The following is a 16,718-nucleotide window of genomic DNA, read 5'->3' as shown; positions in this document are numbered from 1 at the left end:
AGAAAAGTTACTAGCTAAATTTATATGATTTTTGGAATATGACATCTCCATTCTGTGACGAGTACAAACATCATAAAGATTTGTGTGTATTTTTCTTTTTTCTTTTTGGACTAAGTGTAATTCTAAATATGCACTAAACACTCTAATTTCTTCAGAAAGCTGTTTAAAAAAACAGCTTTCGTTGTTTTTTAAAAAAAAAAGTATATTTTTTGGTTAAACTTTTATTGTATCAATAATTTGACTTTGCTCATTTTATTAAAAACAAACAAAGGTTGAAAAAACATTTTTCACTCGGTAATAAACTTTGGAAAATTGTCTGTGAAAAAAATAAGAGAAAAACACAATTGCCAAAAGATAAGCGTTTTATTATTTTGCAAATATGACTGTTTTGCTTGCAACGTAAAGCCCTGTCTAAATATTGAGAAATAGAAATCTTTTCAATCTCAGACACTTTCTAAGACTATGCCCATTACCTAATTGTCACAAGTGTTTAATTGAAAACTTTTTCTGTACTCCCATTTTTTTTTTTTTTTTTTTTCATTAACAGAGAGATTTTGCTTTGCAGTATGTTATGTGATAACTGAAATAACAACCCAAATCATATCTGACCAATACAATGGTAATAATAAAAAACAATATCAAATACAGAATTATATGTTTTGTAACAAAAGTGCTGACATTTCTTAAGGATCAGTACAAATAATAAAAAACAGTATCAAATACAGAATTATGTATTTTGTAAGAAAAGTGTTGACATTTCTTAAGGATCAATACAATGATAATGATAAAAAAAACAATATCAAATCTGATCCCCAAGATCGCCATAGGCATGGAATATGTGCCTATATAAAAGATGGCTTTCCATGTGGTAGGAACATCACCAGAGAAGATCCTAACTTACCTTATATGTGCGCTTGCTCAAACTACTGCATTTATATTTGCTCTCTATCGCCCCCACAACAGCGGAGTTACTATCTTTAAAAGCATATCTGAGAAAATTGACCACACCCTATCTGCTTATCCTTCAGCTAATATTCATGTCTGTGGAGACTTCAATGTTTACAATGTGGAATGGTTAACTCACTCAAACAAGATCGATGATGAGGGGAGGTTCTGTCATGATTTCTCCATTGCATATGACCTCACTCAGATTGTTCACGAACCCACCCGTGTGCCCGACAATGACGGCCAGTATGCAAGTTTCCTAGACCTCTTTCTCACAACTTGCCCTGAACTGTATTCAGCTTCTGTTCTGTCTCCACTTAGATCTTCCGACTACTCAGTTGTATCAGTTAAGATAAAAATGAAATGTAATAAGTCCCCAGATGTACCTCTCCATCGTACAGTATATTGATACTCTATGGCTGACTGGGATAGCTTCTGCACATTTATATCAAATCTACTTCTGCATTCCATGTTTAAAAAGGATGTGTCCTCTATAGTATCAGACTTGACAGAATGGTTAATTGTAGGTATAGACCGTTTCATACCCTCGAAAAAATTCCAGCAAAAACCTAACAGCCAGCCGTGGTTCTCTCCAGAATGTGCTGCTGCCATTGCGCATAAAAATCACTTTTTCCATTGCTTCCAACGTAATAGATGTATTGAGACCAAAGCTGCTTTCAGGACTGCCAGCAACCATTGTAAAAAAAGTTATAAAGAACACAAAAGAGTTATATGCTCAGTCTGTTAAGTCCAAAGTAGCTGAGCAGCAGTTTGGTTCCCACCAGTTTTGGCAAATAGCAAACAGAATCCTGAACAGATGCGTGTGCTCTATCCCAACTATCATAAATGGACCTGAGGTAATCTCATCAGCATCAGACAAAGCCAAACTCTTTGCCAAGAACTTAGCAGTTAATTCTAACTTTTGCGAGTAAGGCTGCCAACCTCCAATATTTCCTCCTGTATCAGAAAACATGCTATGTGATATACAAATATCTGTATGTGATGTTGCCAAGCTAATCAAAAACCTTGATTCCAGTAAAGCAACCGGCCCTGACTGTATTCAAAGACTTCAACCAGAACTTGCGCCCATCCTTACAAACTATTTAAACGTTGTCTTAAGGAGAATTGCTTCCCGTCACCCTGGAAAATCTCATCAGTATGCCCCGTATTTAAGAATTCAGGTGATCGCTCAGTACAGGCCAATAAGTCTCCTGTGCGTCATGAGTAAGTTGCTGGAATCTGTGTTAAATAGAGAAGTAATCAACCATCTCAGCAAAAATAGCCTTCTTAGTGACACACAATATGGTTTCCGTTCTGCTAGATCTACAGCAGATGTGCTTACAGTTATATCTCATAGGATTAGCAAATCTCTCAACGGAAGCTACCTTTCTAGGCCAATTGCTCTTGTCTTCTCAATTATTAAATCATTTCTCTCTGATAGGTTCATAAGAGTAGTGGTTGATGGGCAAAAATCAGAAGCTCACAGTATTAATGCTGGAGTGCCTCAGGGGTCCATCCTAGGCCCAACTCTTTTCCTGGTCTATATTAATGATCTTCCAAATCATATCCTTACATCATTCATAGGCATCTATGCTGATGACACTACTATCTATGGTAGCACATCTAAGACAGTAAACGACCAAGTTCTCTCTGATTCTCTCTCCTCTGATCTTGAGCGCGTGGTACAATGGGGGAAAGAGGTGGCTTGTTACTTTTAATGCATCTAAAACCAAGCTTTTATCTTTATATCATCAACGCTCTGATCCCCATCTGGCATCAATTGAAATGAATGGCTCTCGTCTTGGGGAGGCCTCATGTTTTGACAAGCTTCTGGGCTTGACCTTTACTCCTGATCTTAAATGGAGCACATACATTAAATCTGTTGCCAAGGTCACTGGAAAAATGGTGGGATCTTTCTATCGATCCAGTAAATATTTCACTGCTGATGCAATTCTCTACTTATATAAGAGCCAGGTACGTCCAAGGATGGAATACTGTTGCCACATCTGGGCAGGAGCTGCTAGAAAGGACTTATCCTGCCTTGATAGAGTTCAAAATAGACTCCGTAGCCTTGTGGGGGATGTCATTTTCTCTTCCCTGCAACCTCTTTCTCACATAAGAGACGTTGCGAGTTTGTCTCTGCTTTATCGTTATTTTCATGGCAAGTGCTCGACTGAGCTCCATTCTATGGTCTCCCCTTGCCAAATTTTCACAAGAAACACCCGTCTAGCAGAAAACACTATCACTAGTTTCCCTTACTCTTTATCTGTGCCTAAACCTAAACCTAGATTCCATGAGCAAAGCTTCTTTCTTAGAACTGCACGCCTATGGAATTGTCTTCCGTTTTCCTGCTCTCCAGCTGACTACAATATGGTTGTCTTCAAGTCTAACGTAAACAAGTTTTTGATGAGCCGTTCCATATAAGTTAACAAATTTACCGAATCTCCATTACTAACGATTACTATATTGTCCAATTTCTACTGTACGCTCTTTAACCCTTATCCTCGAGTGGCCTCTTGGCCTGGATAAGTGGTGATACCTATGTAAAAAAAAAAAAAAAATCTAATACAGAATTATATATTTTATAACAAAAGTGCTGACATTTCTTAAGCATCAATACAGTGATAATGATAAAAAACAATATCAAATACAGAATTATATATTTTGTAACAAATTGAATGAGAATTGATGTGGAATCCTTAATAATAGATTAGAACAACAATAAAAAAATTTCAACGGTAAAACAGTAAAAAAAAAAAACCCAGACAATGCTTATTCTATAGCAAAAAAAAAAAAAAATAGTAATATTACACATTTAGATTAGATAGATTTAAACTACCATGCTTCCTTCTAAAATTGTCCATTTGTGCCAATGGCGCAACAGATAAAAGTGTTGATTAATAATCAATTCTAAGTAACATTCTTCTTGAGATAGAAGTTCAGTTTTTACTGCAAGAAATAACTAATAATAAAATAAATACTTGTATCTAAGTATAGCTGACAGAATGTGAACAATCTACCCTGTGGATTATATAAAGGGTTTAGTTTAGTGCAGATTCCAAGTTTGAATAGAAGATTCCCAAATTCAAAAAAATGTATATGAAAAATTGTGGAGGTTACATGTCTAAATAATAAAATCATTCTCATCTAAAAAACAAATTGTGAAATAAAATGCAATATCAGAGTTATTTAATTATTAATGTAATCTCCATTCTTTTATATGACCTCTTTCGATCTGTCAAGTGTTATAATGCCATATTCATAAGATTTCAACTAAAAAGGTAACTAATTTTGAAACTTTTTGAAAAAAAAAAAACACTATATAAACGACAAAGAAAAATTAGGAAGGTATGGATTACCCACCATATTCTCTGGATTTTGCACCAACAGTGCAACATAGCTTTAGATGTTTGTAAAATCATGAATAGATAATATCTTACTTCAAGAGAAATAAAAAAAATATATATACCTTCAATTTTTAGTTTAACTCATGATAATCCTCAGTTAACATTAGTTTTATGTGTTGGATCTCATGGATTTCATGAATGTGGCATTGAAAAACTTATTGGAGATTGGAATGGGTCAGAAAGGAGAATAATGAATACAATAATAATTATATAATTTTTTTAATTAAAAAGGGGCAGACATTTCGTTTCAACTTGATAGATTTTTGTATTTTTTATATTTTTCAATATGAATCTTTTTATCCAAATTACTTCTATATTTAAAAAATAAAATTTTTTTTCATCTTAATTTTAAGAAGTTTTTATTTGTTTTTTTTATAGCTTATTGGACTCAATGTTGATATTTTTATTCTGACTTTTTTCCCATATTTGAATATGATTGCTGATGATTATTTGTGATTTATTTGTGTATACTGATATTTAAATCTGATGAAGAACTGGTTATTTTGACACAATCGAAATATAAATATGATCGGAGATTAGTTTGGAATAAAAGTCCTGTAAATATAAATTTTCTCATTTCATAACTTTTGATTCTCAGGAAGAAGAAACAATATTGCAATTTTATCTCGGCCACATGGAATTGGTAAGTGGATGTTCAGTTGAAGAACTCTCTGCTATGCATTGGGACCAGCATGAGGCATTTCCACAACTTGGAAACTCCAGTATCTTGTTGTCTCAAGGAGCTTCTCAATTATTAAATCTTCTTTCTGAAGATTTAGACATTCAGTATAATGTCGAGGTAAGTATTATTTTTCTATTCATCTGTATTTTGCTTTGAAATAGAATTTTTGCTTTAAACTCTTCTATTTATAATGATAAACCATGATTGAATATATAAAATGTATCTTAGTGATTGAGAAAGGGGTATTGTTGCAATAAAATTTACAAAAATACTTTTTAAAATATGTTTAGTTTTAATAATTTGACAATTATTTTCAACAAAAAAATGATATGAGAATGATACTATGGATATGCAATGTGAGTCATGAAGACATTTAGATCTGATAATCTCAGGAAATGAAACCAGGATAGTATAGAAAGATGTGTATAGAACAAAAGACTGTATTGCTTTGGCTATATTGAAAGAATGGGTGAATGTTCTAGGATTAGTAAATGTAGAACAGTTGAGATGGCGGATCAAAAAATGTGAATATTTAAAAAAGAAATAACTAGCCAGAGGTTGTTTGGAAGTTAATTTTTTAAAGTTGTTCAACATATGCCAGCATGTAAAAAGAAAAAGTTAAACCGATGATGATGTACACATTCATCATGGAAATTCTTAAAATGATTGTAGAAATAAACATTTTATCATGCACTTCCAAGATACCTGATGTATGTTGGAACATTCCATATTGTATATGTGTGTTTTTTTATTTTTGTGATCTCTTTGTGTATACAAATAATTTCCATACTATATGTTCTTATCCTACTCAGGTTGTGAAGATTGACTATAGTGGACTCGGTGTTATAATATATGCTTCATCTGGTGGTATTTTTAAAGCTGATAAGGTAAGTTTTGTGATCGATTAGTTACGGAATTCAGGAAATTCTTCGACTTATTCAAAATGTATTGCTGACACAAAACTGCTTTCAGTGGTGAGGCCTCAATTTGAGAGTTTGGAGATTGTAGTTTCTGCTACTCTTGGGTCCATTTTGATTTAGAGTCATTAGTACTTGTATAAATTAATGATGTTTTTAAACCAACACATTTCAGGAAAAATTTTAAAATTAGTATAAAATTTAAAAAATTATGAATAATGATCCAGTAGAAGATGTGCTCGATGCATATTCAACAAAAATCACTCAATTATGTTATGACATTTTGTGTTTAAAAATGGTGAATCTATAATTAAAATCAAGTCAGTTTGTCATACAGAACTGGTCACACAAATCTTCCACGTTAAAATAAACAATAAAATTCGATAAATTTTATTTTTACGTTTATTTATTTTTCTACTGGATCATTTTTTCATAATTTTTGGAATTCATACTAATTTTGACATGATACATAATGTTTTCATCTGAAATTTGTTGGCTTAAAACACTACTAATCTGCACAAGCACAAAGTTGTTATATTTGTCAAAGCCCATCTAAAGATTAAATAGAAAATATACTTTACAGACCGTTAACAAGTGAACCAAAATCATAAACCAAATCATACACAAAACAATGGTTTTGGCATAAAAGTTTCTAAACAAACTGCAACTATATATATATATATATATATATATATATATATATATATATATATACACACACACACACACACACACACAGGGTGACCCCCCAAAAAAACGGGTCCTAACGCTAATTAGGCCCCGTTTCTTATGTGTTAGATCCAAATGAAATGAAACTTTGGTCATAACTAGTTTATTATATTCAAAACATCACATCAAAACACTAGGGTCTTTGGCCTTTTTTTCTCCATTCTACAGCATATGTTCTGGATATACTTTCTATGTTTTTTGTTTTTTTTGAGTCACCCTGTATATATAAACACAAAAAGATCATTAGAAAAAATCTCCAAAATAAGAAAAAGGTATAATTGAGCAGAGAACTTCTTTTATTTTTAGCAATGTTTGCTTAAATGATATATATATATAAACTATCTACATCAAAACTTAACTAACTACAATTAATAATATTACCTATGAAACCAGTAATAATATTTTAAAATACTTAGCATATCACACTTTTATCATGCGGTTCTAATTCTGGCACACAAAATTTAGGTTGTTAATGACTCTCCCGAACAGTCTGAAGATGTTCTCCTCGCAACAGTCTACAAACATCTGTTTCACAACTGTCTTTTGATATTCTCTTTTCACCAGCTTTTTTTCATGTGATGATCATTATGTGAAGAATTAAAAACGTTTGTGATACATATGGAACTTATATTAATTTTTCTTTATTTTAACATACAGCTCATAAGAAAAATTAAAGAAATAAAAAAAAAAACAGTATAATTAAGCAGAAGCTCTCTGTTATTTCTAACAATGTTTATGCAATTTATAAAAGGCACTGTGAATTCATTTCCTATCGACGCCAAAGCAGCTGGGCTAATTTTTTGAAAATTTCACAGAAATGTATTTATGTGCCTGGGAGTGTTCTTTGATAGTTTTGTATCGGAATGCCTCCGATAAGTATCAAAAACTAATAAACGAAAAAATCCAATTAAAGAAGGACCAGTTTGATTTTGATCAAAGTTAGCACCCTTATACAGCCTAACGTCATAATGCATTTGAGAAGTTTTATCACCATACAAGCAGAAGGGCCTTGCATATAAAATCAACAGTAGGTTCTTTGATAAAACAGGGGGTGTTGGAAATGAATGTTTCTGTTTAGAGCACAATTGAACCATGATACTTGAATGCTGCATTTTATACTTTAATTCAAACCATCAAATATATAAATAATCAACAGTAGGTTCTCAACAATGCAATGTAGGCTACAAAGTATTGTGGACTAATCCCTCTGAGGCGGCATGTAAAGCTTTCTCCCGATGCAACGTAGTGGGTCCCTGACTAAAGCAATCAATTGATTTAATTGAAAAATGGTCCATTTCACAGATTTCGGTGACCAATAAGATGATCGAAAGTGTGGAACATTTGTTAATCGTCATTCAATCCAGGGCAACGTCGGGTTTTTCTCTGTATATGTATATCTATATATCTATAAAAGTGAAAGTGTCTGTGTACATTTCCCTACACAATAACTCTGTCAATTTTCAGTCTACAGACTCGAAATTTGATATACAGGGTATTGAAATTTGGGAAAATCTTTGTAATCCGTTTTCGGACAGAAATTTGGTTGTTAAGGGGTCAACGTTCAACAATTTAACCTTTGAGAATTCTACCAAACTCCTTCGCCAATTTTGGGTCTAAACACTTGAAATTTTAGATATAGGTTCCTTTGACATGGATCTAACTTAATAACTTGATTTGAGCCCAAAACAATAAATGTTAAGGGGTCATAATAGGGGTGAAAGTTAAAAAAAAAATTTGACCTATGCGGTCTCTACCAAATTACTCAGACAATTTCTGGTTTAAACATTTGACATTTTACATAAAGAGTATTCAGAGATAGGGCAAGCTTTTTAATCAGTTTGGGTTGAAAATTTGAGCTACCAATATATAAATGTATGTATAATGATTTCCACTGCCAGACAACATTGCAGCTAGCAAGAGTCACGAAAGCCAACAAACTGGAAGTCCAAGACTCGAGTTTCACCCTCATTTGGGTTCATCAGTTAGACACATCCGAACTCAAGATTCGAAACCCGAACCTCTTGCATGCGAGGCAAGCACTCTACCAACTGAGCAAACACGCCGCACACAAGAAAGTCTTATTAACTATCATAGATAAAGCAAACCGCAAGGAAATCCGACTGTGGAATGCACCTATCTTCATCTCGAACAAGGGATGTGATCATCGCAATCAGCCTTAACCCAAATCGATGTCTGACTAGTAGGAATTTATACTCGCTAGGGATGTCATCACGACAAGACTATCCTAACGAGCAATAAGTATTTTTCAGAATGTGTGAGAGAATATGTAATTATTTCCACTGCCAGACAACATTACTGCCAGCAAGAGCCACGAAAGCCAACAAACCGGAAGTCCAAGACTCGCTTAAGGTTTTGAAGTGTTTCTCACAGAAAAAAGTGCTCGAGATGCTTGAAAAAGTATTAGTTGATAGGTAAGAGGACCGGAGAGTATGGTGGATGAGGCAGAATTTTGTAACCTAATTCGTTCAACTTTTTGCAGGTTCGGTTTAGCAACGTGCAGTTGGGCATTGTCATGGAGGAGAGTTGAACATTTTCTGTTGACTAATGCTAGATGTTGTTGCGAAGTTTCTGATGCATTTCATCCATTTGTTAACAGTACTTCTTCACTGTAATGGTTTCGCCTGCATTCAAAAAACTATAATGGATGAGACTGGTAGCAGACCACAAAACAGTCAGCATGACCTTTTGGTGCAACTCTGGATTCAGGAAGTGTCATGAAGTTATGCCGGTGTCTAACCACTGAGCTGAGCATCGCTTGTTGTAAAGAACCTAGTTTTCATTGCAAATCACAACCCAGTCAAGAAACGAGTTGTTCTTGTTGCGTAAAAGAAGGGAAGATGACACTTCATAACAGCATTTCTTTTGGTTGTCAAACAATGCGTGAGACATCCATTTATCAAGTTTTTTTGTCTTTCCAATCTCTCTCAAGTGGTTGGAAATCGTCATATACGTTACGTCTAATTCAGAAGCAACATCTTGAACAGTTGTGCATGGATTGGATTCGAGTAAGGTTCTTAATTGATCGTTGTCAACATCCAATGGCCAACCACTACACTCATCATCTTCAAGACTCTCGTTGTCGCCACAAAATTTCTTAAACCACCATTGTGTTGTGCATCCAGTAGTGGTTCCTAGGCTAAGGGCTTCATTGATATTGCGAACTGTTTAAGCAGCTTTTTGACCTAATTTGAATTAAAATAAAATCGGGCAAATTTACTTTTTTTCCATCTTATATTCAGCGTTCTGAAAAGAAAACATAATTGTTTTAAAACAATTGTAATTTAAACGATTAGACAGAGCAAAAAATACTCTTTAAAATGATATATAAAATGAAGGTATTATAACAAAAACTTATTTGAAAATACATCATTTAAAATCCAAATTTAAAATTCCGCAAGAACTTTCTTAACCTCAAATTTTTCTAGCTTTGGTTTTGAGTGTTACCCTCAAAAATCTTGGCCTTTTTGGTCAAGATCAAAGTGTAGTATCTGTTCTTCAGATGCTGCACTTCCATTTCTTGTTCTCTTTCGGTGAAGGAGAAATCCTTCACGACTGAGACAATTTTTATTTTTGTACCTTTTCTCCACGTTAAAAAACGACCCTTGTGTCTAACTCTGTCCCGTGGGGAGGCATAGTAAATAGGTACCCTCAAGAATATATGGACCAGCACTTATAATGAAATATAATGGACCTCCACTTATAATGAAATATATGGACCTGCACTTATAATGAAATATATGGACCAGCACTTATAATGAAATATATGGACCAGCACTTATAATGAAATATATGGACCTGCACTTATAATGAAATATATGGACCAGCACTTATAATGAAATATAATGGACCTGCACTTATAATGAAATATATGGACCTGCACTTATAATGAAATATAATGGACCTCCACTTATAATGAAATATATGGACCTCCACTTATAATGAAATATATGGACCTGCACTTATAATGAAATATATGGACCAGCACTTATAATGAAATATATGGACCTGCACTTATAATGAAATATATGGACCAGCACATAATGAAATATATGGACCAGCACTTATCATGAAATATAATGGACCTGCACTTATAATGAAATATATGGACCAGCACTTATAATGAAATATATGGACCAGCACTTATAATGAAATATATGGACCTGCACTTATAATGAAATATAATGGACCTGCACTTATAATGAAATATAATGGACCTGCACTTATAATGAAATATAATGGACCTGCACTTATAATGAAATATATGGACCAGCACTTATAATGAAATATATGGACCAGCACTTATAATGAAATATATGGACCTGCACTTATAATGAAATATATGGACCTGCACTTATAATGAAATATAATGGACCTGCACTTATAATGAAATATAATGGACCTGCACTTATAATGAAATATAATGGACCTGCACTTATAATGAAATATAATGGACCTGCACTTATAATGAAAATTTTAAGTAAAAAAAAGCAGAAAAGCCTTTTTGATATGTGTACCTGTCACAGATCGAAGATGGCATATTCCAAAAATTATGTTGTTTGATCAAGTACATTTTTTTTTAAGAAAATCAAATTTTATGACTAGCTGAATTGGAGAAATGCTGGCACTATGTTTAAAAGTTTACCAAAATTCAAAAGTGACAGTGTAGTTTGAGATTTTGTTTGATTTAATTGAATAATGAACACTTTGCTAAAAATCATAAAATTTGATTTTCTTAAACAAAAAACAAACTTGATCATTTTTTTTTAATTTTTGCAATATAACATCTTTATGCTGTGACAAGTAAGTATATCAAAAGTTTTTTTTAATTTTTTCTAAATAAGTATAATTCTAAATAAACATTCCGTTTTCATTGCAGGTTCTTGTCACAGTTCCACTTGCTGTTCTTCAAAATGATGTTATTGAATTTGTGCCTCCTCTTCCTGCTGAGAAAACCAAAGCTATCAAGTCTTTAGGGGCTGGAATTGTAGAAATGGTTTGTTCAGAATTTTTTTTTCAAACTCATCTCTATTAAACTGTCACAATTTTCATCCATTATTTTGTAGATTTTTCTTTTGTTAGGAGTGCATTGTCTTGCATATGATGTTGGTCACAGCAATCACTTTATTCAGTGATTGTCAAATGGTTTAACCTTGTATCTGGACTTAATATTAACAAGTCACCAATCTTGTCATTCACTATTTACAATTGGCAGCTGATTTAGGAAGAATGGATGTTCATTAACAAATGCCCAAATTTTCATCGTTGGTTGGAATGATCAAAATAGATTTCTAGGAACTTTCCATGATAATTTTCCATTTATTGAGTTAACTCCTAATTATTTAAAATAAAAATGTATCTCTTTCATAACCTATGATCGCAAGTTATGCAGGTGGCACATTTATTTTGCTTAATCAACCCCCCCCCTCTCATTATCCACCATCTGTTCCTGTCACTTCTTGTTGTATTTTTTTTTTTTTAAACATTTATTTCAATATAATTTGACATATCAGGATACAGGATTTTTATATTATTTCTGAGGAATTTTTATTTTCACTTTTGTTTTAAACTATGCCTTTTTCTTTATTTTTCTTAACTAAATTAAAAAAGAACAAAGATTTTGAAAGCCAAATTTAATTATTAAAGTATCATTTGGTCATTAAATCATTGAATTAAATTATAAAACTAGAACTAACTAGCATTTCAGTTCGGCGTTGCCCGGGTGTTTGAAGGTGTATGTTGAGCAAAAAAAAAAACAAAAAAAGTGGTAGTAGGAAGGCAGGCTAGAACCCGTACCGCAAAGGAGGAAAAGAATGGGGAAAAAAGTGATGTCTTTGCTGTTACGACAACCGCTAAACTGAAAGTGATGCTCAAATCAAGTTATTAAGTTAGATCCATGTCCAAGGAACCTATATCTAAAGTTTCAAGTGTTTAGACCCAAAATTGGTAGAGTTTTCAAAGGTCAAATCATTGAATTTTGACCCCTTAACAGCCAAATTCTGGCTGAAAACCGATTACAAAGATTTTCCCAAAACCCTGTATATCAAATTTCGTGTCTGTAGACTGAAAATTGACAGAGTTATTGTGTAGGGAAATGTACACAGACAGACAGACACGTTCACTTTTATAGATATATAGATTTTCTTAAGATAATGTTGCTTTGATGTCTATAAAATTATCAAATGTAAATAGCTTCCAAAACTTGCAATCTTTTCATTAAATAAGGAATTTTAAAGCCAATTTAAATGACTTTCTATACAATAGTTTAATTACTTCCAAGTTCTTTTCAAATTTAAGAGAGTCACAAAGTTAAAAAAAATTCTTTGTTAACTATTTACATAAGATTACTTACTTGTTTACAAAGAAATAAAATGCATTGTAGTGGATTATAATGTCATAATAAATTCTGATGCTTCAAAAAAAAAGAAAAAAACTTTCTCCATGTGATATGAAAATTAAGTAGATGCTTTAAAACTATTTTTTAATTTTTTATTTTTTAGGTTGTATTGCAATTTGAAACAAATTTTTGGAAAGAAAAAGTAAAAGATGTTGATGTTTTTGGTCATGTTGCATCTGATGAAAGCTGCCGAGGTCTGTTTAGTGTATTTTATGATCTCTCGAGAGTCCATGTAAGTAAATAAATCTTTTGTTTCAACCTTTTTGAAGTTGTTTGTTTTCTGAAGTCAGAATTTGAAGCTTGGTTGTCTTGACACCGTGCACACTGGATTACATCAAAAAGATGTAACAAAAGGTGATAATAGATGCGGTGAATGACGTAAATAATCAGAGGAGAGAAAGGGAAAACAGTCAAAAAACAACAAAATGAACGATCATCATTTTATGTCTATTTTACAGATTGGAAATTGAGCTTCTAAACTAACCTATCTCTGACTATGTCTTTCTTTTTCTCTCAAATACTTTTTTTATTACTTGTATTTTCTTTGGACTTCTCTCTAACCACATTTCAAATTTGATCCATCAACTATAATTACCTCTATTATCCAGAGTCCCTTTTTTACCTTTGTAACATTTAACAACTGTATTCATATCTCAACCTTTTGAAACAACCCATTTTATGATCTGATTTGTTAAGTTTGTGATCATCTCAATGCCTCCACGGATTTCAACATTTCTGCAACAACACCTGACAGTCGTGTAGTTGTACTCATCTTAATCACAATTAATCACAATGTATAATTTTTTTGCAATTCTTATGGCTGGTTTAGATATTGCTTTTGCAACTCTGATTTTCTCAGTCGCATAAAAACTCAATATTCTATAATCTCTTATAATAGTATTTCTAAGCATTCCTTTTCTACTGTTCATTTGTTGCCATTTCTTTTCTCTAACAATCTCCATATTTGTCTTTGTCATCTGTTTAGCTATCTTTCTGATTACTCCTTTTTAATATATCTGGAAACCTCAATTGCTCACTTCATATAAATCCTTTTTCAAATCTACAAAGTCTGAATTAGGACGATGGCCATAAGGCCCATCTTGCTAAGAAAGGACATGCATCATGGGGCTTCGAGGTGAGTGGGGAGCATAGCCAATGAAATTCCAAACTCTGCATATGGCACCTGACAATAATCTGTGAGCTAACACTAATAAAGTTATGAAATTATGCAAAAGATCACATCCGGACACTGATGGTGAAATGGAAGAAGTAACCACTTACTTACACTGTTCATACATTCTTGAGTTAATGGTGGAAGAACCAATCACCAAACTCTCACCCTTCATAATAGAAAAATGTCTCACAGTGAACATGGTTTCAAAATCAATCAAAACAATTACTTGATAGTAGAAGTAAAAAACAAGAATGCTGAACTATTATTAAGAGCCACCTCACTACACAATATAAAAATAAAAACCTACCCCAATAAATCTCTCAATACTTCAAAGCCCAGAATGAACTAACTGCACAATAGACGAAATCAAACAAAAGTTAAACAATTTGTAGCAGATGTTAAAAGAATCACTATAAAGAAAAATGGTCAAGAACTCAACACCAATTCAGATATCATCACATTTCTCGCAAACCTCCAACAAAAATTATGATTAGGTACATAATAACGAAAGTGGATATCTATATATCTAATCCACTTAGATGTTTTAATTGACATAATTAAACTGGTGTAAATGTATGTAAAAAAATGTTAAATGGACAGATCTGACCACTAGGAAGCTACATATCAACAGCTGAAATGTGTAAACTGTCAAGGAGAACATTCGGCTGACTCAAGTCTCTGTGAAGAATGGAAGAGAGTATAGGAGATAATGAAAATTAAATACTCTCAGAACATTTCCTTCTTAGAAGCCTGAAAAATTGTTGAGAATACCCATCCAGCCCACTTTTATTCAAGAGTAACTTAACCATTGCAAACCACTCCCAATTCTTAAAGCCAGAAATGTAATATCCTCAAAAACTAGCAAATATGAATCCAAATAAACTCCTAACCTTATAGAGACATCTATGCAACAATCTAAACAATATTCACTGCAAAACCCTGTCTACATAACAAGATAATTAAGAACAACCATTAACACCATCACAAGACTCTCGGGTAGAAAAACTACCACAAAATACCTGAATCCCTTTTAAATCAAGATTATCAAGATCTCCAAAAGTGAAACCAAAAAAAGTTATATTCTAATAAAAAACAAAACAAAGCAATTAAACCTTTTCTTGGCATTAAATGGCTCTCAAAGGTTGAAATGCCGTAAAACAAACTCACTCACTTGAATACACAGATACATATACAATATTGTTTGGTCATTAACTTATTGATTGAATAAAATTATTATACAACTATAATTTTGCTATTATGCTAATGTTGTTTTAATCTCTATTCATAAAATTATTAAACAACTTCCAAAACTTGCATTCTTACATAAAGATTTGCTAAGTATTTTAAAGCAAATTTAAATAACTTTCAATTCAACAGTTTAAATGCTTCCAAATTCCTTTCAAGGGTCACAAAATGATTTTTCGGCTAATAATAAAGATGAAAATCGCTGACTTGTTTACAAAGAAACATAAATGCATTCTGATGGATTTAATTTTGTAATAATTTTTTTCAATAGGATTTTAAAAAATTAATTTATGATATAATATTTTTTATTTCAATAAATATTTGATTAATATTAACTAATGAAAATTTGAAATTATCAATATTAGATTGACATGGGAAGTTCACACAGTTTTATTAACTTAAAGATGAGATTATGTTTTCAGAATTATGTTTATTTAAAAAAATTTTTTTTTTTTTTTTTCCAGAAATCTGGCAAAGAAAGTCATATATTAGTGACATATATTGCTGGCAATGGTTTAAAGAAAATGATTGAAAAAACAAGCAAAGAAATTGTTGATGCATGCATGGAAGTGTTGTATAAGCTTTTTCCAGAACAGGTCAGTTTATGATTTTTTTATTTTTTTATTTAGAATGTTTCCATTAAATTGTTTTTTTCTCTAGTAAATAAGCACAGTTACCTACACATTATTACCACGCAAATACCTCCTACATAGTATTTACGTATAGCTATGTTTTTTTATTCTTTTTTTTCAATTTCATATTTCCTTAACAAACCGACAATGAGGCTTTTTTTTTTCTTTGCTTTATAACAAGGTGTTTCTTTTTTATTTTTTTTTCTATACCTATGCACACATAAACATCGCACACATGTCCACCCCCTCAATAAAAAACAAATAAAAAAACCTTGAAACATAGTATTAATATTTATGGGCACCATTCTTTACTTTTCTTTTTAGGCATTCACCATTGAGAATTATGTTGCCGCCTCAATATTTTGATTTCTGGTGTTTGATTATAGACTAATTGATCTTTTTTTTATTTTTACCTTAGCTCCACCTACAAACTTTGCTTTAAAATGACAACTTTTTTCTTCACGTTCATAGTGTTTATGCATGGGGATCCTGCCAGCGATTATCAAAGTTAATTTTGGAGCAAATGTTTGGACTCCCCCTCACAAGTTGGGGGTGTCTATTCCAAAAGCCGT

General features: G+C 32.3%; 1 protein-coding gene across 1 annotated transcript in view; it reads left to right on the top strand.

Moving 5' to 3' along the window:
* The window catches only part of LOC145296050 (lysine-specific histone demethylase 2-like), a 211,622-nt gene that overhangs the window by 169,780 nt on the left and 25,124 nt on the right, over positions 1–16,718 (top strand). The window contains exons 14-18 of the mRNA XM_080142105.1: positions 4,951–5,151; positions 5,847–5,921; positions 11,578–11,694; positions 13,199–13,327; positions 15,979–16,110. Coding sequence (XP_079998231.1) covers positions 4,951–5,151; positions 5,847–5,921; positions 11,578–11,694; positions 13,199–13,327; positions 15,979–16,110 — 654 coding nt within the window. The remainder of the gene's footprint in view (positions 1–4,950; positions 5,152–5,846; positions 5,922–11,577; positions 11,695–13,198; positions 13,328–15,978; positions 16,111–16,718) is intronic.

This window comes from Euprymna scolopes, chromosome 16 (genome assembly GCF_053919585.1).
Source record: "Euprymna scolopes isolate OS-2025 chromosome 16, ASM5391958v1, whole genome shotgun sequence".
In the NCBI taxonomy this organism is placed as follows: domain Eukaryota; kingdom Metazoa; phylum Mollusca; class Cephalopoda; order Sepiida; family Sepiolidae; genus Euprymna; species Euprymna scolopes.
The sequence above is the reverse complement of the archived record's forward strand: the minus strand, read 5'-3'. Positions and strand labels throughout refer to the sequence as shown.